General features: G+C 42.7%; 2 protein-coding genes across 2 annotated transcripts in view; one reads left to right on the top strand and one right to left on the bottom strand.

Moving 5' to 3' along the window:
• The first annotated feature begins 1148 nt into the window (after positions 1-1148).
• Positions 1149-11598, top strand: LOC146547180 (TIMELESS-interacting protein-like). Its single transcript, XM_085265963.1, has 8 exons — positions 1149-1166; positions 3351-3498; positions 3957-4047; positions 5261-5336; positions 5645-5767; positions 5854-5917; positions 6713-6925; positions 10743-11598. Exons 1-8 carry the CDS (start codon positions 1164-1166, stop codon positions 10985-10987), a joined length of 963 nt encoding a protein of 320 aa, XP_085122089.1. The 5' UTR covers positions 1149-1163; the 3' UTR covers positions 10988-11598.
• The window catches only part of LOC146547179 (DIS3-like exonuclease 1), a 34784-nt gene continuing 19961 nt past the window's right edge, over positions 11472-26294 (bottom strand). The window contains exons 12-17 of the mRNA XM_085264988.1: positions 25443-25678; positions 24107-24261; positions 23753-23931; positions 23517-23662; positions 22682-22853; positions 11472-12803 (exon numbers count right to left, since the gene is read on the bottom strand). Coding sequence (XP_085121114.1) covers positions 12486-12803; positions 22682-22853; positions 23517-23662; positions 23753-23931; positions 24107-24261; positions 25443-25678 — 1206 coding nt within the window. The 3' untranslated portion in view covers positions 11472-12485. The remainder of the gene's footprint in view (positions 12804-22681; positions 22854-23516; positions 23663-23752; positions 23932-24106; positions 24262-25442; positions 25679-26294) is intronic.

Raw genomic sequence — 26294 nt, 5'->3', positions numbered from 1 at the left:
CTGCCTCTGTCTTGCCTGTATGGATGCATTTACACCGAAATGTCCCCAACAAAGGATGTTTTAATTCACCACTATTCCAGTGAAACACGAGTCTCCCATCTTCCTGCTACCAGTCTGGAGTTTTTGTTCACCAAAGCACACACCAACTTCATACTGACGGACAGATCACTGCCCTTTTGCCGCCTTGTCTGACCGTGTTTTGTGGCTGTGGTTCACTTCACCTCACTCTTCCCCATTCTTGTCATTAAATCAGGCTGTTCTGCAACCATGGCAGCCATTCACTCTATGGCTTTATTCATGGTGTATTTTACCCCTTCACCAAAGGCCGTTCTCGTTTCCAACATTATATTTGCAGTGTTCGTCTATCAATATCTGCGGAGTATTTTTTTTAACGAGTATCCTATTTTCTAAAGCACAGCATGTAAAGGGTAGCTCGGTTAGCAGGATGCTAGCATGTAGCGCTTAGTGAGACACGCCTCAGACGAGTTGTGTCTGTGTACTTTATACGTGAGCAACGGATTTAAATAAAATTAAGGTTTCAAAAGACAAACTTGAAGATAAAAAAATATATATATACTCACCGGAGAGCCGCCAGGGTTTGCCGCTGCCATCTTGGCGCTCCTAAATTCAAAACTGCCTCTGCAGTCAGGCAGGGGAGGCGTGGAAATTGTCTTTGAGTTAGTCAAACGTTTTCCTTAGTTCGAGTAGATGATAAAAAAAAAAATAATAATAAATGGGATTTTAAGTAGGACTAGGCGTTCTGTAATGATCTCTATTTAGGAGAAAAACTTAATCACTCACCTTTAAACAGCTCTCTTTTAGGAGACACACTGCTGGCTAACGGTGTCATGTGATCAAACAGCGTAATTTAATTGGCTGAGAGCCACTCGACTCGATCTGGTGCTGATTGCTCTGGCTTGGGTCATTAAAGTTCATCACTTTTGCAGTTGAATTTTTGCAGGTGAATTTTTGCAGGTGAATTTTTTTCAGGTGAATTTTTTTCAGGTGAATTTTTGCAGGTGAATATTTTTGCAGGGAAATTTGGAGGATAAAAATTCAGTGTCATAAATTCAATGTCTAAAAATACTTGAATTCTGATGATACTATATTTCTTCCATAGATATCCGTGCTCTCTGTTTATTAATAAAAGCCAAACTTCATTAATGGTAAGTGACAGAGATCTGATGAGTTCTTGCTGGTTTGTATCCACAGGAGGATACAAACAGCTGCTTCTGTTTGCAGTCACCGTGCACCAGTGTTGTGTTTAATTGTGTCAGTGTTCATTTTTAAACACGTTTTTTAAATCAAATGTTTATGTATACATCAAGATTAATGTTCCAAACAAATGACACTGTACAGCAAATACATACATAGACATGTGCAGCAAAAGGAATCCGAGAAGATGTTTAACTTCTAAATGTTTAAATTGTTTGTTTTATATCCAAAGTCTGTCAGTTTGTCATTCCCTGTTATTGCTGCTGACTAATCACTCAAAGTGACACAACATGACCGTGGGTCTGATTTTTCTGGTAAACTTGTTTAGCAGCCCACTGGAGACGGATACCCTGTTCTTTGAACTTTAATACTGGACAGAAAATCGTCTCCTTCCAGAAACAAAGGGTAGCATTAGAACTTGTGTGAACAGCAAAACAATGTAGAAGATTTCCTTTTGTGTCTGTGTTGTGTCTAGGGCTGCCACGATTTGTCGACTAGTCACGATTACGTCGACTATCAAAATCGTCGACGACTGATTTAATAGTCGACGCGTCGTTTGAAGCTTTGTAAGATCCCAAAAGACGCAGGAATAAGTAGCAGGATTTAAGAGTGTAATAACGGACTGAAACAGAAGATGGCAGCACTGCATGTACAAGGATGCCAGCTGCCGTTAAACCCCGAAGAAGAAGAAGAAGAAGAAGAAGAAGAAGCCGCTGTGTCCCAGAATTCATAGCGCGGCCCAGCTTAGTTTCCAACAATGGCGGCAGCTAGTTAGTTTTAATATTACTCTTATTATTCTTTCTGGGTCACAAAATAAACGTTTAACATATTTTCAGCCGAGAATGTAGCTGTGTAAACCTCAAATATCGGCTCAGTTTATCAGGACACCACATATTTTCAAAAGCGCTCCGACGTTTTCAGAGACGTCTGTTACCCACTAGCTCGATAGCTAGCCGGGGGCTAGGTCACTAGCACGGTGAGAACACCGGACTCCAGGCAAATTGTTTTCAAACCCACCGCCGTCTTTCGCTACTCAGGTTAAATATATATGAGTCACTTAGATAAATTAAAAATGTTGTTGTTTGGCTTTTTTTTTTTTAGTATTTTATTTGTTCCTGAGTAAATCGGTTTGTCTGAGATTAAAGTTATAGTTTTTACACAGCTGAATAAACGTCAAGCAGACAGCTGATTATCAGAAGTGTGAGATGCTGGAGAATATACTCCGTTGTCCTGTTATATTTTAGATAGCAAGGAGTTTATTAAACTTCACCGAAACAATCTGCAAATTTCATTAAAATTGAATAAACTATCATCTTGTCTTTATTTTTAGTTAGCACCTTAAAAGCTTAAAGCTGTAAGCTAATGATAGTTATATAAGAGCATATGCTGCATGGTGCAATAAGCTGTAGTTTTATGTCCAGTGGATGATGATCTGATTAGTCGACTAATCGCATAAATAATCGGTGACTAGTCGACTATCAAAATAATCGTTTGTGGCAGCCCTAGTTGTGTCACATCATTTTGGCTCAAGAGTTTACTTTATTGCTATGTTTGTTTTTTGCTATTTTATTACTACATTTGTATTGTGCAGCACTTCGGTCTGCCAGGTGTGTTTTTAAAGTGCTATATAAATGATGATGACGATGATGCTTTCGGAACAGCTGAAAGACTTTAAAACAAACCTGTTACTTTAATGATATTTCTGTGGTACTACAGAGTCCAAAAGAAGTATCGCAGTAATAATTCATCCAAATTGTAACTTTTAAATGTCATTATCAGCCCAAAGGTTCACAACCAGTTCATCCCTGATAGAATGTAAATATATACAAATCTATAAATTGTATTATGTATATAACTGTGAAACAAACATAATGGACCATTAATGTATCATAATAGTACATTTCTGAATTTGGGGTATAATTCCAGGTGGGATGAGTGTCTGTACAGCTCCTCCTGTTGATGTAAAAAAAGAAAAAAGTAAATGCCAGTTTTTTTTAGGTTTTCATGTTGATGTTGTAACACAGTAAAGAATTACTCTTACAGAAATAAATGTCATTTTTTCAACTTGCAGTTAAATTCATGTAACTTAATGCTGATGCTGACTGGGGCTCACACGTCTTTTACTTTGTCTCCAGGACCGACTCACCATGGTTGACCCACAGGAAAATAGCCCGCAGGACATTCCTGACTATGACGGCATAGAGGATGAAGCTTTCCCCCCACTCCCACCACCACACTCCCCAGGCCGGGGAGGCCAGGAGGAAGGAGACCCTTTTGCAGATGGTAGATGCTGCTGTGCTCTTACAGGATTACTATGAGGTCTTTAAGATGTGATGATTCAGAACTTTGTATTTTAAATTCATGGTTTAATGAAGAATCATAGAAAAATAAGATTCAGGAAAAAAGGCTAATGTGGGAGAAATACAACCTCTCATAGTCCTTCCACAAAGCTTTTTGGAACAGCTTGATAATAATGAATTTGTTAGTTCAGCCTAGAATTAACAAATGCATGAACTGGTTTTTCAGCATCTCTCTGAGACTGGATGTTTCTAACAATAACAACACACATGTTTTTGTTTGCGTGAGCAAATGAAACCTATCAGATACTGTTCAAACCAGCACATTTCTTCTGTAACCTCCAGTCTATAATTTGTCTGGATTTAAAGATAAGCTTGAAGTTTGCCACGCTGCCAACAGAATGAGTTAGAAACACATCCTGTTGTCATGTGTTTTCAATGCAGGAGATGAAGGTGAGGTATCACAGCTGGCTGATGTCCCTACTGCTAAAAGGAGAGGCGTGAAGAGACCCCAACCCAAGCTGGACTCCCACAGGTAGCAAAGACATTTATATCACGACAGAGGGTTGAAATGCATTAAAATGCGCATTTAAATAGGAATTTGATGTCATCTTGTGTGAGCTGGGACACAAGGAGGCCAAAATCATTGATTGACGTGTGCAGACTGTCAGTGTTGCAGCCAGGTTGAACACGAGTCTGTGACTGCACTGGTTTTTATCACCGTTTCACTAATAATCGTGCACAGAGGCTCAGAGACACACTGACACACAGAGTTGTTGCAAATGTTTGAAAACGTAAGTTTGTGGAAAGAACTTTGCACAAAAAAAGTGATGTGATATTATCTGAGTGGCGACACCTGTCGTTTCGCAGAGTACTGCAGCGTCTTCTTACGCTTTAGCGGCGGGTACAAATGACTGCATCTGTGTGATGATGGTGCAGCTTCACTCTGCCAGTCATTTAAAGAAGAAAGACTCTAATACCATTGTTGTTTTCATCATTTGGATGGGCAAAATTCCCAGACTGAAAATTGTCAGAGCGTTGGAGACATCCCTGGATGTGTGTGAGAAAGATGTTTCCAGTCTCTGTACACCTATAGTGTGAACCTGGTTAGTATTGCCAACCATAAGTCAGGCTCGTTCCCAGTAGTCTCCCAGTGGGTGTCCCAGTGGCACTCCTCTGTTACTGTTCTGTTCACAATGTTCCTGGACAGAACTAAGTTATACTAAATCAAAGGATGTTAAATAAGCTTTTAAGTAAGAACGTCGATTATACTTAGGATAAAACTTGCAAGCTGTATTAAAGAAAAACATAGATTTTCATTTGATAAAATATTCAAATTAATTGCAACTTTGCTATAAATATATATATATATATATATAGCAATTTTTTATTTTTTATTTTTAGATGGAGAAATTTGACTATTTCTCATTATACTGCCTTATGTACAAACAGGTAGGAAAAGAAAGGTTGTGGGCACCCTGAAAACCAAACACCCTACCCCCCCCCCCCCCCCCCCCCCCCCCCCCAACAAGCTACTGCCTTCTGAACATGGTACATCTGAAGGCACTGACATTTCCATTCAGAGGGTCTGTCTGTGTTGGCCCTGTGACAGGCTGGCGACCTGGCTGCTGGGATGGGCTTCAGCCATCCACGATCCTGAATTGGATAAGCCAAATACGCCTGGATGTGCTGCTAACCCTGCTTGTAATCCATTAATGGTTTAACTTAGTCTTAATATTTTTTCCCAGGCTGATATCAGATCGAGGGCTTCCAGCTCTGGGCACTCTCTTTGACAATATCCAGTTCAAAGGCAAAGGACACGAGGTAGGATATGATAACATCTGTCCCACCAATTACCAGATGTGAATGAACATTGGTTTTTGAGCTAAATCTGTTTGGCCTGTCAGCTTTTAATTAGATGTCCTAAATTTGGTTTGAGACTAAAAGGTCAAAAGTTGCCCTTTCTGTCGTGGTCAAAAATGAGTGAGGGGAACCAGAGGTTGGTTTACCAAATTAAGATGTCTTTTGTTCCAATGACTGGAAGTCATTTTTTAGTGGGAAGAAGAAGCGTCCTATCACACACAGCCCTCTTTCATATCACTACTCGCTGTTTTTGATGTTTGCCCCATTAGGCTGCAGACCTGCGGCTGCTGATGCAGAAGATGGAGAACTGGGCCCACAGGTTGTACCCCAAATTGCAATTTGAAGATTTTATTGACAAAGTGGAAAGGCTCGGCAGCAAAAAGGAAGTGCAGGTGAGAGGAAGCAGTAGAATATTTCCTGCAAGCGTGTGGGATTCCTAATGTTCAGAATTTGTAATTTTTTACTCATTCTTCTATAGACATGTCTTAAACGAATACGACTGGACATGCCCCTGACACATGAAGATTTTACAAGTACAGATGGTAAGAAGAAAAATCATTACTGATGGGGATACGGTGGACTAGGGCTGTGCGATATGACCAAAGTCTCATCTCCCGATATAAGAATTCTATCGTCCGATAACGATATAAATAACAGAAATGTAACATTTTCTGTCAATTCTGTGAATCTCGACTTGCGTGAAGTGTTTCCAGCTGCGCGTCATGTAGCTGGAGTCGAGTGTTTTAACCGATGCATGAAACGACACATTTTTAGACAGAAGTTGTAACGGCGCCGTTTTCTTTGTGAGTATTTATTACACGGCGTGCTGCGGGGGAAAGCCTGTTCTAACGTTTGAGTCTAAGGTTTATTTTTTAGCACCTGGCGGCTCTGTTTTACTTCTCATCCGTAAACACTCTGCTCTTTCACGTGATTCCGTTTATTTTGAAAAGCCTCAACAGGATCTTGAGCTTTATTCTGAAAGGTTTATGTGGAACATAAACAAGCGGACACGCGATGGTTTTACCGTCGTTGTTGCTAACGACAACGCATAAAAACAGGCGCTTGTCCGTCCGTAGTGTGGTTATATATAAGAGAAAGAGAGAACTTTACTACAGTGACATCAGAACCATGAAGAAATATTGCCGTAAACAGTTTATTTTGCGACACCACGAAACAAACGATAGCGTAAAATGAAATAGACGTTTTTATATCGTCAAACCGTATATATCGTTGTATCGAACAGCCCTACGGTGGATTCACACCTGCAGGTGCACATAGGAAATACTTGCCATATTCCACAGGACTTAATTATCAGCACTGCTTGAAATTGTGTTCAGGTGCTGGTGACGAAGAGGTACAACGTGAACTGGAAACATTTGGGGATCCTGATCTGTTCAGCAGAGAGAGTTTTATTAATGCTCCCCAAGGGCAGATTGCCGAAGCCCTCGCTCCCCCACCTACTCCCTCTCTGACCGAAGAGCAGCAGAAACGTATTGAGCTGAACAGACAGCGGGCCCTGGAAAAGAGGCGCGCACGCCAGCAGCAAATTGGTAAGAATGGCAAAAATGTATCATACAGCTGGGACACAATATAACAGAAATAATTAATGATTCTGCTACAAAACATCCAGCGAAGGTTCATAAGGATCATCTAGCTTCATTGGTGTATTAACTTTATATGAAAATACAAAAAGCAAAACATTGAATGTACAGTATATTGCCAAAAGTGTTTGCTCATCTGCCCCCACACTCATATGAACTCGAGTGACATCCCATTCACGACGTCCGCCTGTGCAGCTATATCAGCTTCAACTCTTCTGGGAGTGTTTATGGGAGTTTATGACCATTTGTAAGGTCAGACACTGATGTTGAAGGCCTGGCTCCAAGTCTCTGCTCTCATTCATCCCAGTGGTGTTCTGGTCAGGACTCCCATGCCAGAGTTCATGTCTTTGTGGACCTTGCTTTGTGCACTGGTGCCCAGTCATGCTGGAACAGGAAGAAGCCATCCCCAAACTGTTCCCTTAAAGTCGGGAGCCAAAATGTCTTTGCATGCTGAAGCATTAAGAGTTCCTTTCACTGGAACGAAGAGACTGAGCCCAACTTCTGAAAAACAACCCCGCACCGAAATCCCCCTGCCACCAAACCTGGAGCTCTGTTGTCCTGGCAACTGCTAAGTTAACTTGTCTATCGGCTTTCCAGATTGAGAACTGTGATCCGTCGCTCCATAGACTGCATCTCTCCTGTTCTAGAGTCCAGTGGCGGCGTGCTTTACACCGCTGTGTCCCATTGCTTTGCGTTGCACTCTGTGATGTAAGGCTTGGACTACAGCTGCTCGGCCATGGAAATGGATTCCACGAAGCTCTCTGTGCACTGTTCTTTAGCTAATCTGGAGACCACGTGAAGTTTGGAGCGATGGACTCCACAGAAAATTAGCAACCTCTGTGCGCCTCAGTATCCACTGACCCCCACTCTGGGATTTTACGTGATCCACCACTTGATGGCTGAGTTGCTGTCGTTCCCAAACACTTCCACTTAGTAGCAGCAGTCTGCATGCCTAGGTGCTTGATTCTATACAGCTGTGGAAGTTACTGGATCACCTGAATTCAATGATTTGGATGATGGGTGGTGAGTGAATACTCCTTACAATGTAGTGAAGTGGATCTAGTGTATATATCTACCAGAAACCCTGAAGGTCGAGTGACGAGTTCCCGTATTGCACAGTTCGTCCAAACCACCAGAGATTCCTCACATTAGTGTGGAATTTGGTAATAAGAGGCAAAGCATGTAGAAAACATTGATTTCTTTACTGCCTGTCTGATGTCAGCTTCAATTAGGCGTAGTATTTTTGTTTTTGCCTTACACTTGTGATCCAAACTGCTTTTACTTCCTCTTTAGTTAAAGCGGAGCCAGCTGTCTGCGATCTATTGTCTACAAATCTTTAACAGTGACATTAAATCGTTCTTCAGGGTCCTCATTTACCGCAGAAATGATGTAATGTGATTTAAATGAGACCCATAGAAAAGAAAATGACCTGTTGATCGGTCTCTATTATGAGCCTTCACCCATAAAAATGTGTTTACAGTTTATAACACTAGATGGTGATATGAGACCGTTTCCATTGTATTACCCGAGCATGATTTACTCATCGACTTTAAACTTTCACATTTTAGTCATTAGTCCTCCTTAAGAGGAGCCAATCCACCCCCCCCCCCCCTTTTTTTTTCTGTCCAGTATAGAAACTAAACAGCTGACATCATTCGGGTAGTGTAGCTTCCAGAGATCTGAAGTTAACGTGAACTCTGGAGGGCAGTCAAAAGCTTAATTTTTTATAATGCAACATACTATTATTTACATACATATTATTTTAATAAGCAGTTTCAGGGTTCGTGCTGTTTTAATGAGTGTTCGATGGAAAACGACACTGAAGGAATTTGTACTCTTGAGTCACATGACAGTAAATAATTTCGAGTATGTGTACATAACACAGGCTAATGTTTAAAACTATGATTATTATTTTGCTAGCTATCAAACTTGCTGGAGAAATGATTGAAATGCACTGAGTGTGATAGAGTACGGCAGTGCTAGCACAGCAGTTAGTTATGGCATGGTGATTTATGCAGTGTGCTTTAAACTTGGCTAACATTACTTAGCAGTAGCAGTAATATTAGTGACTTCACTCAAGTGAAAGCTTTAATCGTTAGTCCGACACTTAACTAGCCAACTTAAGCCTTAAAGAAAAACTGGTAAAAAGAGGGACTGATGCATGTGGGCACAAAGAAGCCATTTCTTGTGCTGCTGAAGTTCCCTGGCTTTCATTCAAAATGTGTTTATCGTGAGCACCGACACATTAAACCATTTAAAAATTATAAATGGCTTTAAGCTCACATTGATGCCTGTGGGGCTCTATCAGCCACGGAGACGACAGACACATTTTAGTGTTTTAATGAATGAATGTTTCATACTTTAAGGCTGCCTGTTTATTTAAGGGAGATGAACAATACATTATTATTTGACATAATTCTATGACAGGTGATGGACTGAATAAATAGATTTTAGGTCGATGTTTGTGCGTTTTTAAAGTCTTATATGTTGAATTGAACTGAGTGTGTCATCTGTTCAAAGCCTCCCGTCAGTGCTGTTCTCCATGCCTGTCTTACTGTACATGGTGTTATTAGCACAAACACTTTAAAGCTGATCATTTAGGACTGTAACAATAATCCAGAGAGCAATGTAGTCAAACATCTCACAGTTAGTTTTATTGGGAATGAACTTTGACCTGTTAGGCCCCCAGGGCTTTTCTGAGCTTCCTGCTCGAAAATGAAGAGGCCAAAATAAATGGAGTATTTCTCTGCAATTACAAACTCTGTGTAAACAGTCTTGGTATCAAAATAAAGCTAACGCTTGTGAGCTGTCATCAGAGGGGTAAATATTACTGCAGATGTTACTATGTCAAAGTTACTGGGACTCAAACATAGAAAAAAATGATTATTTCCCTCACCTAATTTTTAAAAGTATTTTATAGCTTATATGCTATAAAATATACTTTGGGTCACATTTAACTCCAGAAAATCATAAATCAAAATATGGATGTTACCTGTCCACAGATTCATGGTGATGTAACTGCTCTTTTAACTGTTTGGTGTTTGTAGAAATGGTTTACAGCTGAGATTCAGAGGCTTCTGTGGACACTCATGTCTGCACTTATATTTCTGACCTCGTGTTATAACCGATTAAATGTGATCTCCTCTCTTTTCCCCCATTTTTGGTGGTGTGGGTGCTTAACTAGTTAAAGTACCAAACATCTGTCTCCTGTTGTTGTGTCACGTAGGAAAGAAGCATCAATATCTGATGAGCAGACTTGTTCATTTGTGCAGATTTCTTCTTTTGTGTGGTTGTTTTTTCCAAGTGGAGATGAGCATCTCTAACAAGTTGATTTGTTCACATTTGCACATCTGCATTTTTGAGAGAAATGAGTTTTTTGAGTTTGTGCACTATATGCATATAAGACAACCATTTCCTTTTTCAGTATTTTTGTGTGGTGCATTTTTCTCTGTTTTAACAAAAGAGGAACAAAGAACATTTAAGTCAACCTAAGACGATTTGTTTTAATTTTTACATGGTCTTACTGAGGTGATGCAAAGTGGAACATGCAAACTGTTTTTTTGGTAATGTGCTGGAAAAGCTTGATAATGGACCTTGAAAGTGCTTAAAGTGCTTAAATTTGACCCTGAACAATGAGTTTGAACCCTGCAGTTTACAGTTTCATTTTTCATTATCTCAGCTTTGCCTGTCTTTTATAAATCGTAGTAGACTGAGTGTGTCTGTGTTGACTGAAACCATCACTGTTTCTAATTCTCAACCCTTTCAGGCCCTTCAGCCTCTCAGACTGCTGACATGTTAGGAGACAAACCTCCAGCTGCATCCTCACCAAATGTCATCAAAGGTTCTACTGATGGAGATGAAACTGTAGAAGATCCTGACCTCGAGCCTTCCAACAACACCTCCACGCAACAAACCAGCCCGCTTCCCCCCAAAGACTCTGAGCCCGCTGAGGCTGAGACCGGCCTCAGCCCTGAGCAACAGCTCAGCAACGACTGTGTAGAGGGGGATTAAAGTTCACGTGCAGCAGTTTCTGCTGAAAAGCTTTGGCAGTGAGCAGATTTAAAGGTTTCCCAATGTTCGTGCCTGCTCATTCGAGTAATGTTGTGCATTTCTGGTGGTTTATATCTTGAGCACATGTTCCTACTGTGACGTCAGCTTTGGGTTAGCAAAGACATTTATAATCAATGGAAATGTTTTTCTTATTTTTAAAAGTCCAAATCCTAAACGTATTTACCATGTGTTGGTATCTGTTACAGAAAAATATTTGAACTGATCCACAGTTCCTGCTCTGATGCATCTTCTTTCTCCAGTTTCACTATTGGCAGAATTTTGGTTGCAAACATGTTTCTATAAAAGGCCTCTGTGTGTGTGTAGTATGTGAGCTGTCAACTGACCATCACCCTCTTCCAAGCATTAAGTGCTCGTTCAATTATGAACAGTTCTTTCTTAAGCTACTGCAGGGACATGAAACGCAACACGATGAAGTGGCTCCATCTGCGCTAATGAAAACACCATTTTTAATTACAGGCCACTGCACACATATTGAAATAGTTATGTACAGTTCATATTTCTGTTGGTAGTTCTAGAAAACAATCTTAAAATCCACAAACCAAAAAACGGTTCTGATTATTTACCAGTTCAAACAATAAAAATGTCCTTGGTGTTGGTGTCTTCTATACAGGCTCTTGATATACAAACTATAAGATAAATACATCCTAGTTTTATACATCACTTCCAACACAACCAACCTCAGGTGTGTTCATTACTCTACGGGTTTATTTTAAAGTCTGCTAATGAGTGACATGAAGTTTTATCAGTCCGGTGACCTGTCCAGGGCGTATCCTGCCTCTCACCCTATGACAGCTGGGACAGATTCCAGGACGTGCAGAAGAAAATGGACGAATGGACGTTTTATCATCTCCAGAACAATACTCGTGCTGGGTTTTGTATGAAGTGGTCACAGGTAGTACAATATGTGTGAACTCACCAAAAATGGTTCTATAACACAAGACATTTAATTTACACAAGACATTGATCCCACCAGTGAGATATTGAGATCACTGGTGCTGAGAGAAAAGCCTTTTGTTACCAGACTTCTTTAACCTGCTGCAGTTGACTAGTTTCCTGCAGGATTGAACCACATTTGCAGTGAGTACTAGGTCTTGTCAAAGTAACTGCTGACACTTCACTGGCATTAACACGTTCCCTATCCTCCTTACAACTAAGTTTAACTTGATGTGATTTTAAAAACTAACTTTTACAAAACGTATCCACTGATTCGGTTTGACTCTGGTTTCTAAAAAGATGGCGGGACATGTTTTTACTTAATATTGTGTTTGCTTTCCTGTGACTTCACACACTCGTGTGGTTTGTCCACACACAATCTGGAGCTACAAGAATGACCTGGATGACTCAGCACGAGTGATCTTCAATGATCACCGTTCTGTTAGCGCACAGCGTGCAGTTCTCACAAGTGTCTGCTTGGAGGTAAAGCTGGGCTACAGCGTTTCTATGCTGTTGTTGCCGGGAGGCGTGAAGCCCTTTCCAGATCCATCAGAGCCAACTCTCTGATTTCTTCCAGAATAGAGTACAGACTGGGAGTTTTGCTCTGACGAAACTCTCTTTCCTCTTTGGAGAGTTTGGGGCGCCGGGCTGTCTTCTCCTGAGCCAGCGCCTCTTCATTCTGACGCACCACCTCTTTGACCAGCTGACTGCGGCCCTGAGGGCTGGGCTGCTGGGACTTGGCACTGTGGTGAGGCTTGTTGCTGATGACCTCGAGGTTTAGACGGTCAGCGTGGCAAGTTGAAGAGTGGACAGAAATACGAACCTGAAGAGAGCAGAGAACGTAAGTCACAGTATTCCTCAGTTCGATCACTACACAGTAATGGCACCTACTGAAAATAGTCTAATGGAATGCTATGCAAAGACAGGCCCACTTAAGGTTTGTGACGTAATATATAACAGCAGTCCTCTCAGCACTGTGCGCAGCGTCACAGCTAAGTAGACAGTGGTGTAGAGTGGAGAAGTTTCCGACTGTGCCACAATTTTGTTCATAAATAGGATAAATTGGATACGTATGTTACACACACGTATCCAATGTAACAAACGTTCATCCATCCGTACACGAACTTTCTTTACTGTGCTTTCTAACATTCACACGACGTGGAGACTGGAGCAGAGGGGGAGAAAAACATTCATTAACACTGTGACCTCGGTCAAGTGTCACAGTGAGGTTGTTGTTTTGTTGATTTGTTTGTTGAATATCATCATCATCTCTTTGTTTGATATGATCATAGCTTGACAGCAGTCAATGCTGTGGTGGACAACTTGTGTTTGGGCTAATGTTTCTTTCTATCTTGTTTTGGCCACATGTGTCATCCATCATCATCCATCAGTAAGCTATGTTGTTAGCATTGCCTTTGCCCTTTGACATTTATGACCCCAGGATAAGTCCATGAAAGAAAGAAAAGATGTTGATAACAGTGGAAGCAGCAGTACTCTGTCACTTTTTCATGTCTTAAAGCCAAAGATGTGAGAATAACACACCGTTACTTCAGTTTCTTTTTGTTAGCTAACCTTAGGGTAATGTTTCCTGCTCTTTTTGCTTAAATCACATGCACTTATTCCTCACAATCATCGTGTGTAACATGCTTAATATAACTTGACGCCAGTGATGGGCAGCAACGCATAATTAGATTACTTTTTTCAAGTAACGAGTAAAGTAAGTGTAACCCAACTTGTGAATTATTATTAAGAATGACCGAACTCCCACTAGCCAGTATCAGAAGATCTAGGATCGGCAGGAGCCCAAGGTATAAACACCAATAAGAAGAGACCACACCACAATATACTGTTCACAAATTTGTTATATTTGACACACAGCAGCTGCAACAATGTAATGAAAAAAAACAATAAAATAAAATACAAAATATTTCCCCCAAAATAACAAACTAAATAAAAGTGCGCGCATACAGCTTTCTCTGAGTCAATTATATGAGTGGATAATGTCTGATAACTGATGGAACGTTGGGGCCCGTTCAGTTTGTTTAATGTTTGTCCTACCACACTCCGATGAAGGAAGAAAGTTCGTAGTCCTGCAGGTATCTGAAGCTTCAATGGGAACGAAACTTTGGCTTTAATAAAACCTTGGCAAATCCTTTTCAATTTCGGGTTGGCTCGCCATCCAGTTAACTGGAACTGTGGAATCACTGCTCCTCGATGGGGCTTGCTTCAGACTGGGTCCGTCTGTCGAGTCATCCTTTTACCAGATAACAAAAAAAACCTGACCGTTGACAGGGTGAAACTCTGAACAACCAAAAACAACTGCAGCAGACTTGCTTTTAACTCCTAGCGATTCGACTTCGGGAACATTAGTTTCTCTGGCACATGGCATTATATGAACAGGAACGAAATGGCAACACAGGAAATCATGTGATCAAGGTCAACAGCAAGGGTCACTGGGAGCTCATTAATGATTGGCCAAGTTAAATGACAACAGATAATCTTATTGGTCCACATCTTCCTTTAAACATAAAAGAAAAAAAAAGAAATGACTAAATTCTTTACATTATACATGAAAAAAAAAACTACTTTCCACTGCTCTTTTTTTCTAGCTGGGCTACAACCTCCCCCACTGAACTCATGCACGCCCCGTTGCATGGCAATGGTTGGGTAATTACTGTCTGATGGGTCTGGACAGGGCAATCTAATGGGTGATAACCCTCATCCAAAATGTCTGTAAAAGCCGTGGTTAAACCCTGGAACAGAGATTGCACCACCGCTATAAGTGGATGCCCAAGTTTCACATACTGAAGGCGTTTAGGCGGTTCTCGCTCCCTATTTGATCGTCTAGCAGAACCAGGTTGGTCTTGGCTTCCAATCAGTGTCTGGTCTACTGAGAGCTCTTCAGGAGATTCATCTGTTGGTGACTCATTTGACAATCCCATTTCAGTTCGACCTGCCGCCTCAACATCCGTAGACAGGTTTGGAGCAAGAGAAGATAACCCGGGATTCAAGTCATGACAATCACTTCCAGGTGCAATCCTTTCGGTCTCCATCTCTGCTGGTGGATTTTGGTCATCGCTCACGATTTCTGTGTCATGACAGTGACTCTCAGACACTGGAAGAGTTGCTGAATCTGGACTGTCAACAGGTAAGTTACATAACTGGTCAGTCTGTGGATTGCAGCTTGGATATCGAGCAGTAGAACCTTTAACTGAGGGACAAAATTCTGGAAGTTGTGCATCTTCCCCAGAAGACACTGATAAATAAGGGTGCGTTTCTTGATGAATGGTGACCGTAGGTATCTCAGAACTGGGGGCGTCTCTGAACCAGTAATTGGGGAAAATCTCATCCTCAGCCTCTGAGAATTGATCGGAGTCTGCAACTGGACTGAGACGTGTTGCTGGCCTGCGTCTTTGTGTCTGCCCTACAGACTTGTCACTACTCTCGTTGGGGAGATAGCCACAAGGGAGTAATAGGTCCCTATGCAATGTCCGCAGTGGACCATCTTTCTTCTCAGGTCTCACAGTATACACTGGAAGGGATCCTGCTCTGCTTACGACTATGTAGATGGCTGCCTCCCACTTGTCTGCAATCTTGTTTTTTCCACGAATGCGGACATTTCTGACTAATACTCTGTCCCCTACCTCCAGATCTGAAATAGTCACACGCCTGTCAAATCTGGATTTATTCTTTTCTGCTATCTTGGCAGCATTTCCAGTAGCTACCTTGTAACTCTCTTGTAAGTGGGATTTCAGATTTTGCACGTACTGTGAGTGTGAAATCTGTTGCTCCTCTTTCACCGGCAGCCCAAAAGCCAAATCCACCGGCAGGCGAGGCTGGCGACCGAACATAAGCTCGTACGGTGCAAATCCAGTCACCTCATTCCTGGTGCAATTATAAGCATGAACAAGGGGCTTCACAAAATCACGCCAGTGAGACTTGTCTTTGTTTTGAAGAGTGCCTAGCATGTCCAGCAATGTGCGATTGAACCGCTCCACTGGATTTCCTCTGGGATGGTAGGGAGTAGTTCTAACCTTCTGTATGCCAGCCATCTGACAGAGCTCTTTTATTGTGCGAGACTCAAAATCAGGTCCCTGATCACTGTGCAACTTTTCTGGGAACCCGTAATGCACAATAAAATTGTCCCATAGGCACTTAGCTACTGTGCGAGCCTTTTGATTGCATGTTGGTATAGCAATTGCATACTTAGTAAAGTGATCAGTGATCACAAGGATGTCTTTAGCTCCACTTTTGTCTGGTTCAAGAGAGAGGAAGTCCATACAAACCAGTTCCAGTGGCCTTGTGGTACTGATGTTGACTAACGGTGCAGCTCTGTCAGGCAACGCCTTTCTGCGCACACATCTACCACAGGTCTTTATTTTCCTCTCTACATCCAAGGCCATTCTGGGCCAATAGAATCTGGCCCTAACGAGATCTAATGTGCGCTCAATGCCCATATGACCTATATGGTCATGCAGACTGCTCAAAACAGTCTCTCTGAGCTCTGGGGGCAGTACTAGCTGGTGAGATACCCGAGACCCGAGCTGGCGTCTCCGGTATAAGATGCCATTTATAAGCTGAAACCGACCAACCTCTCGAAGTAGGAGTGGAAGATCTGGAAGTTCACCCCTTAAAGTAGGCGGTGGGCTTACCCCATGCTCAAGTTGGGATATGACATGCCTTAGACATTGGTCAGCTCTCTGTTTATCCATCAACTCAGCCTCAGTCAGTTGAGGAATAACAGGCAATCCTCCAAACTCATCTTCTTGTCCATAGCAGTCAGGCACAGCATCAGAGGACATAGCAAGAGTTTCAACAAGAGTAACACAGCCATCCAAACTCGGATTAACAGAGCTGGCGCTATACACTGACTGTCTTTCACAAATGGCTTTCACAACCGCTTGGTTGGCTTCCTCGAGATTTTCAAGATCAGCGAGATGACCCTGAGTGAACTGGAAAATGCGCTCCCTCTCTTTCTGGGATTTCAGATCATCCACAAGAGCTCCGTGGGGTCTACGGGATAACCCATCCGCATCCCAGTTTTGCTTCCCAGGACGATACAGCAGCTTGAATGTGAACGTAGACAAAGCTGCGAGCCATCTGTAGCTCGTTGCATCAAGTTTTGCAGTCGTCAATATGTACGTCAAGGGATTGCTATCAGTGACAACAGTAAAGTGATTCCCATATAGGTAGTCACTAAACTTTTCTGTTACTGACCACTTAAGCGCCAAAAACTCTAATTTGTGCGCTGGGTATCGAGACTCGCTATGCGACAGCCCTCTGCTTGCATAGGCTATGACACGTAACTGCCCTTCCTGCTCCTGGTACAAGACAGCACCAAGGCCTGTAGTGCTAGCATCAGTGTGGAGCACATAAGGCTTTTGAGGGTCAGCGAACCCTAGGACAGGGGCAGTTGTCAGCTTTTCAATAACTGACTCAAATGCCTGCTGGCAAGCTGATGTCCAACGGTTCCCAAACGGCTCTTTGGGATGGTGATAATGCTCTTGGCTGTCTCTTGATCTACCCCTTTTGGTTGATTGAGGATAGCCCTGAGTCAGATCATTGAGGGGCTTCACAATGCTGGAATAGTCTTTTACGAACCTTCGATAATAGCCAGCGAACCCAAGAAAAGATCGCAATTCCCTGAGGGTCTGAGGAACTGGCCAAGTACGAAGGGCAGAGATTTTCTCTGGATCTGTCTCAACTCCATTTCTGGACACTATGTGTCCCAGGTACCGCACTGAGGTCTGGAAAAACACACACTTTTCAGGTGATAACTTTAATCCAAACTCTCTCAACCGAGTGAGCACCTCCAACAACCTTGTTTCATGTTCTTCCAGGGTCTTTGAGAACACTATCAAGTCGTCGAGGAAAACTAGCACCTCTTTCAAATGCATATCCCCCATGCACTTCTCCATTAATCTTTGGAATGTGCTTGGCGCATTTGTCAGGCCTTGCGGCATGCGGTTAAATTCCCAGAAGCCCAAAGGGCAGACAAAGGCCGTCTTGGGTTTATCCACTTCATCTACCTCGATTTGATAATATCCAGACTTTAGGTCAAGCACAGAAAACCACTGGGAACCAGAGAGAGCCGCGAAGGTGTCTTCAAGCTTAGGAAGCGTGTAAGCATCCTTTATTGTCTGAAGGTTGAGTTTTCTGTAGTCTATGCACAACCGGACCTGGCCATTCTTTTTACGGACTACCACAATGGGCGAAGAGAAGGGAGACTCAGACTCTCTGATTACACCTGTATCAAGAAGCTCTTGAATGTGCCTACGGACAGCCTCAATGTCTTGAGGGTGTAGCGGACGAGCACGGTGTTTGAAAGGAGCCTCGTCTGAGAGCTTGATGTGGTGAGTCACCTTGTCGGTTCTTCCAAAGTCCAAGTCATGTTGCGCAAATACATCTGGCATGTTGTTAAGGAGTCGTGTGATACGACCCTTCCACTCGGGAGGGATTGGGGACTCTCCAAAGTTGAAGTTACAATTGGCCTCTTGAGTGAGATCTGCCTTTTGCAAGTTAACCACACTCTGCTCCTTTGACAAAATACATTGGTAAGCGCTAATGTCAGCAATTTGACATTTAGCAGGAATGACAATGTCATGTTCAGATTGGTTGGTAATCACAACTGGAAGCCTAAAGGGTCGTTGTTTGGACAGGTCAACCAGACAAGTGTTCACTAGCAGACCACCAGGTAGAGAGGAACTGGAAGGCTGCTCAACAACAACTGATTGTTCATGCTGAAGACCGCTGGCAGTAGAGACACCCTCCAAAACCACTGTGGCCCCTGCTGGGACAACCTGAGAGATTCTGCCCTTCAGTTTTACAACACCATGGTGACTGACGTTAGACTGATTGTGTCTGAGTTCAAGCACCTTAATGACCGCTTTGTAGCCGTGAGGAAATGTCTTGGGATCTCCTGGATTAGCTTTGCAATAAATGTCATACAACACATCAAGTGTATTTGTCCCTATGAGTAAGTAGGACCCTGAGGTAGCTCGAACGTCAGGAACTATGAGAGCTAATGTGGGCACCTCAATAGACATACCAAGAAATTCTTTTGGAAAAGTGACAGTAGTTTCAATGTAGCCCAAATAAGGTACAGCCTGTCCATTCGCCCCTTCAACCTCCAAGAGGTCATAGAGAGGCTTGATGTCCTGCACTGACATGTGTTGTTCATAAAAGGATTGGGGGATAGTAGTCACTTGCGAGCCGGTATCTAGCAGACAACTAAATGTTTTACCTTCAATTATCACTTCAGCAGTGCTCCTGGTACCAATCAGACCCTTTGGAAGCCTGAAGGATTGCTTTTCACTACTGGAGTGCTCTAGATCCACACACTTGCCTGCTTTGCTGACAATCTTTACGTCTGTGGGACGCTGCGCATGTTCTTCAGCCTCTGTCTGTCCCACAACAGAGACTGGATCTAGTTTAAAGGTGAACTGGAGTCGCTGGGACAACTTTGACTTTCCCACGCGTGCTGCCTCCTCTCCAACTGCTTCTTCTTTTCAATAACTAGTGCAGAATTTGCAGGGTTTGTACAAGAAGTGGCAATATGCCCATCTTCCCCACAGTGAAAACAATACCAAGGCCTGGGCCTGCCTGTCTGTTTTACTCCGGCTAATCGATGCACTTCTTGATGTGTGTTGTCCATTTTCGATTTACAGGTTGTCTTTTTAACCGGTTTCTTGTTGGCACGCTCACTTAGCTTTTCCTGTGATGCAAATGAGGCTAGCTGACTCTGCAAGCTAGCTATCTGCTTTTGAAGTTCCTCAATAGCTTTCGGACCACACTGTGGGCTTTCTCTTACGCCTGCACAAACACAGGAACTCTGAGCATGGACAGATACTCGTTTTGATGAACCAATGTGCTTTTTCATCCTATCAACCTTTGCAGCTTGTCTATCTTCTTCGGTACGCAACATTAGCAAGAGCTCTGAAAATGACGGTGGACAGTTTTTCTTGTGTTCAAGTTGCAGACTGGAGAGCAATCCACTATCCCAACACCCCCTACAAAACTGCTTGAGGAGATGTTTGTCTACATCATCAGGTGGAATACCCCCCCTTTTTACTGCTAAATTTAGTGCTAGCTGTAAACGATGGAGGAAAGCTGATGGTTTCTCGCCTGGGTCCTGAAGGGTATTCATGAACTGAGCAAAAAGCTCCTCACCATCCTCTACAGCGCCGAAGGCTGAATCGAGCAACTGCAAATAGGCTACTGGGGGTGCGCTGGGACTCAAGCACTTCACCACATCAACTGCAGGTGGAAGCAAATTCTCTAAAATCTTCCTGGACACCTGCAGATGGGTCATACTGGGGTCACTTAAAAGCAGCTCAATGTGTGAGCGCCAAGTCTCATAGTCTGTCTCATTGTTAGGCCTGGGAGTTTTCCCTGAGAAGGAACGGATGCGCATTGAAGAATGGATCTGTGATCCAATGTCATCCTTCCTTAAAATATGCTCAACAACGACCTTCTGAACTTCAGGGGGATTTACATCACTAATCACTATTGAAGGCTTCTGTACACGCAAGGGTGGAACTGGAGTTGAGACACCTTGGTCACTGCTTACCCTTGAGGGACCTGAAAGCAACTGGGGCTGTGGTATTGGTGTCTCATCAACAATGCTATCATGTAAGACAGAAGGTGCCTCATCTGTATTCTCAGTTGTCTCACAGATTTGTGATATCATCTCTTTCAATACTTCCTCATAGGTTTTGCCACTGAGCTTAGCCAAGCCCTTTAATTCAGCCAAGTATGACTTCGTGACACCTTCACCCACCTTAGCAGTGTAAACGCTTGCCAAGGCCCTCACACAGTAAGAGACATTTGGTTCACCCTCTGCAACATACTTGTATGGCATAAGAGGCTCTAAAGCTTCTACAGCTGAGCCACTTGAGTACTCAACAATCAGGTTTTGATGAAACTCTGAGGTAGCATCATCCACTGGCAAAAGGGTTTTAACACCACCATACTTTTTCAAAAACTCTAAAACTTCTTCATCCTTCTCTGATTTCGTGATCCCACTCACAATAACTGCATTGGGAATTTTTACACCTGAGCGCTGGACAAAATCCATGTCAGACACAATTTCTCATTACTGATGTTTAAAAATTCTTAGGCTCCTGGCTGGCTCGCCACTTATGTAACCCAACTTGTGAATTATTATTAAGACTGACCGAACTCCCACTAGCCAGTATCAGAAGATCTAGGATCGGCAGGAGCCCAAGGTATAAACACCAATAAGAAGAGACCACACCACAATATACTGTTCACAAATTTGTTATATTTGACACACAGCAGCTGCAACAATGTAATGAAAAAAACAATAAAATAAAATACAAAATATTTCCCCCAAAATAACAAACTAAATAAAAGTGCGCGCATACAGCTTTCTCTGAGTCAATTATATGAGTGGATAATGTCTGATAACTGATGGAACGTTGGGGCCCGTTCAGTTTGTTTAATGTTTGTCCTACCACACTCCGATGAAGGAAGAAAGTTCGTAGTCCTGCAGGTATCTGAAGCTTCAATGGGAACGAAACTTTGGCTTTAATAAAACCTTGGCAAATCCTTTTCAATTTCGGGTTGGCTCGCCATCCAGTTAACTGGAACTGTGGAATCACTGCTCCTCGATGGGGCTTGCTTCAGACTGGGTCCGTCTGTCGAGTCATCCTTTTACCAGATAACAAAAAAACCTGACCGTTGACAGGGTGAAACTCTGAACAACCAAAAACAACTGCAGCAGACTTGCTTTTAACTCCTAGCGATTCGACTTCGGGAACATTAGTTTCTCTGGCACATGGCATTATATGAACAGGAACGAAATGGCAACACAGGAAATCATGTGATCAAGGTCAACAGCAAGGGTCACTGGGAGCTCATTAATGATTGGCCAAGTTAAATGACAACAGATAATCTTATTGGTCCACATCTTCCTTTAAACATAAAAGAAAAAAAAAGAAATGACTAAATTCTTTACATTATACATGAAAAAAAAAACTACTTTCCACTGCTCTTTTTTTCTAGCTGGGCTACATAAGGGATTACTGTTGCAAAAAAGGTAATTAGATTACTGTTACTGTCCCGTAAACACGCTGCTCTACTGTGTTACTAAACCGTGAGTTTGTTTGCAAGAGTGTCTCATGACAATGACATAAGTGCATGCGACGTTTGTGGTAACAAACGTGTGCAGAGCAACAATGGATCATTTATCGAGTGCGAGAGAGAGAGTGCGACCGTGCAGCGTTTAAAGGCGTTTATGTGAAAACAATTACCGCCCACTGTCATTTTTTATCTCCCTTTACAAAAAGGTTTGTGTAGAAACGCCACAAACTGGAAGCATTACATTTCTTGTCTTGGAGGAGAGCCTCCCCCCCCACACTTATGTTTTTGTTTTCATATAATATTTAAAAACAATAAACTGAATAACTTTAAATGATTTATTTTCAGGAATCATTTTCGTCTCATTCATCTTACTGACGTTTTGTTACCTTGAGATTAGCTAACAAAGCAGCAACCACACAACACTTTATCACAACAAGATCATAAAACGTCTCTTAATGTTGGACCACAAAAGATCCAGTAGTCGTATGAACCTGTGATTCATATACACTCATGCATATATATTTGGAATCGTCGCCTTTAGGCGCTGCATTGCTGGAAACCTTCTAAAATGATTGATTAGCGTTTTCTGTGACTTACGGTGATGTGGTCAAACAGTTTGAAGGTGGAGGTGCCACAGCTGGAGGTGGTGGTAATGCGGTCCGGGTATTTTCGCACAGTGCCACCCTGCCAATCACAGCTGCCGTCCTGTCCCGCTACCACCACCAGGCCCTCTTTGTTCTTCAGATACACAGGCCCCCTCACACCATACCTGTGAACAACATGGCTGTGGTCAGAGGCAGCCTTACTTACTCAGTGATATTACTCAACCTGCTTTGCGCCCTGTGATTTTAATCATTACATGGATTCTACAGCCTTCTCAAAATGACCACAGGTTACATTTTAATAAACTGTTAATATTGCATATCCCTGTAACACCACAAGCATGGAGAACACTGATGTTATTAAATTACACTTTCCTTGCAATAAACAAGCAGCAACCTCCAGAGGTTAGCTAAGCTAACGTAGAAGTGCCACAAACACAAGGCTGGCTCCAAAGCACCGTCCCTCCCCACAGACTCAACTTCAGCAATGCAATTAACTTATTTAAAGCCTGGTAGAGAAAAGATTCGGGGTTTTAGCCGATTTTCCCTGCTCACAATAAATGTTTAAGGAATTAGTTTAGTAAATTTATACAATTTAAAACTCATTTTGAGGTTTTTTAAGAGAAAATAAAACTAGCGTGTATACTGTTAAATATACATTGATTAGCGTGCAATTACATCTTCCAACAAATTCATTCATTGTCATAAACTTTGAATTCGTCTATTAAAAATACACGAGTGGTTGGCCGTCTGTGAGCTGCTGTACAGCTCCATTAAACAAAGGAAAAGAAGAAGACTGCAGAACAAAACACAGGACTGAAGGTTCTTACTCTGGGATAAACACCAAGACACCGTTGTCTCGAATGGAGTAGACAACAGCGTCAGCCACACAGCACGGGTCTGTCTGAGGGTCTCGTTCTCTGAAAAACAGACACTGAAACAGTGCTGTGGATCGCATTTGGGCTGCCTGTGCTGCCTGCAAATGAAACACAGACGTCAGCACAGCTTCTGTTAATAGAGTAAGAGGTGAATCATTGAAAAACACAAACAATAAAACACCCCTGACCCTGTTCTTGCTGTTGACATGGTGAGCCATTTCCTCCACTTCTTTGTTACTGGCTGGTGCTTTACCAGATACAACGCCCCTCTGCATGTGCAGGGCTGCGGTAAGAAGGCGGTGCACGACAATGTCTGCGTACCAACGGATGGGTGAGGTAAAGTGTGTGTAGCGATCCAGAGCCAGACCTACGACAACGAAGCAAATATCAGCACGTTAGCCTTCTTTCTAGTTCTCAGTCGAATAATTCTTCACAAACAACAGACGTTGGACAAGTGTGTGCAGACGTGTGATGGATGGACTGACCCACAGTCACACTGAAACTCTAGTGCAGCCAATAAAAGCTGTGCAGCGGTATCGTACCATAATGGTAGTATTGGTCTTGAGGATGAGCACCAGTGGAGAAGTACAGAGCCTGTGACATAGCAGTGGTGGCCATCATTCTGAACAACCTGTTCACCAAGGGGTCCTGTGGGTCCACAGCTCGGTCCAGTGAGGCAGCTAAAGCCTTGTTGGACCTGAAGGAACAGAGCCAGAAACCAGGGATGAGTGAGGCCTCTCATCTCAGCAGTCAGTGACACAAAGCTACTTGCATCACCATGTCTCTTGTCCTGGGACCGGTTCTGCTGTTGGTTTAACCCCCCCCCCACAATCCTCCAACCGCACATTCATATTTTGTTTTCAAACTCCATTGCAGTTCATTCCACGCCTCAGATCCTCAGACCTTTTGTAAACAGTTAAACAAATAAAAGTTAACTGTAATAGATTACAGGTTGTAATTAAATAAATCACTGCCTCTTTTAAAAAACAGAAAAACAAACCATCTTTAATTATTTGAGTTGTTTGTTTTGTTCCCGTGTGAGAATATTCAACACTGCTCTCTGTGCAAAACGGGTTTAAAAGCATAAACAGCTGTGGGATCCTGTTTGTCCGGGATTTGAACCGGGGAACAAACTGCGGCAGGATCAGCGTTGTGCCGAGGTCGGCATCGCCGACAGCATGTGTTCCCCCTGCGTGGCGAGCGTTCGCTGGGCACGGAGTGTGGATCCAGGTTACGCCGCCTCCATTACAAACAGTCAGACGTGGAAGTAGTGATGTTTTAGTTTTGTAAAAAAGTGAAACCTGAGTGTCGTTACATTACCATTCAGTTTAAGGGTTACAACAGAAAATGAAATATTTATTGTCCTCTCGTGGTATCAGACGGGATTATTTTAACAAACGAAGGACATTTTGCCTGATAATTATATTTATCCTGTAACTTTACTGTGTAAAGAGCTAAAACCTCCAAAGTTTCAGGAGTAGTTAGTCGTTATAAGAAGTGTTTGTGAACTGAAAATCAAGAATGTGGGATCCTGTTTGTCCGTGATTTGGACAGCCCAGCGTGTGCTCCCGACGCAGGGGAAACTAATTCTGTCGGGGAGACCGACCTTGCCACGACAGCTGTTGTGAAGCTGAAGCCAAAGGCAAGATATGCTTCATCATATGTTCTAGTCTTTGGTTTGGAAGCATATTTGGCTTCAACCTCAACCTGAGCTGAAGGAACATGTCTTCTTCTTGTCTGACTGCTCATGTGACACCTGAGTGTGTCCCCGTGTTATCAAACATTTCAGGTTCACACACTTGTGTGTCTGAACATGATGTGCGTTGGACTACAATATGCATTTCCTCAGTTTCTATACTGAACAGTCAAAAACATTACCTGGTGTCAATGGTGAAACCTTTGGCCTTTGCAGTGTCCACCAGCTGGTTGAATAGCTCCTGTTGTGGTGGTGGGTGACACTTTAGAAGGGCCTGGTTGGGGAAAGCTTCCTGGATCTTGCGGGCCACCCAGTGGTTGGCGTAAATCATGCACTCTGCCACGGTCTCATGGACCTCCAGGGGCTGACGAGGGACCAGGGCCGTAATGTTCCTCTCCTCATCCAGCTGGGCACCCACCTGAAAAGGGAAAATGCTTCTAACGTGACTTCAATGAAAAAGAATATGAAAATGCATCAGTGGGCCACATTTTACTACAGTTTACATTAACTCAGTTGAACATGCACCATTCCACCGGAACAAATGCTGCACGGAGAACCAAATGTGAATGAATCTCAACCTGAAAACAGTCTACTGTCTTTCCTACGTTCAGCTCTCTATCATACCAGTAAGAACACATATCCCTAACAGGCACACAGCTCTGCTCATGGGCACAGAAACTCCACCGATCTGCTGTTCATGCTTTTTGTTTATAGTGGACAGCCAATCAGAGTTTAAGTTAGCTCAAAGGAAATGTGCCTTAAAGAGAGAACAAAACTTTTCTCAGACTAAGGATGAACTGAGGGGACCCAAAGCACTTCAGCAGGAACCAAAAGAAGCCAGAAAGTTTGGATTTGAACACAGTTTTGGCCGTTTTATATAATAGATCAAGATGAAACATCTGTTGTCCTTATCCTTCAGGACAACAGATGTTTCACCAGCGGTCAATAATCCAGCTTTGTCAAGATAAGAACTTGATTTTTGGGTGGCAGCTCAATCATTAAACACACTTTTAGAAATATATTGGTTTTTCCAC

Source organism: Mchenga conophoros, linkage group LG23, assembly GCF_057382185.1.
Source record: "Mchenga conophoros isolate Kocher_MC1m ecotype Shallow Benthic linkage group LG23, M_conophoros_male_GT1.1, whole genome shotgun sequence".
In the NCBI taxonomy this organism is placed as follows: domain Eukaryota; kingdom Metazoa; phylum Chordata; class Actinopteri; order Cichliformes; family Cichlidae; genus Mchenga; species Mchenga conophoros.
Note: the sequence above shows the minus strand (reverse complement) of the source record. Positions and strands in the feature narration are given on the sequence as shown.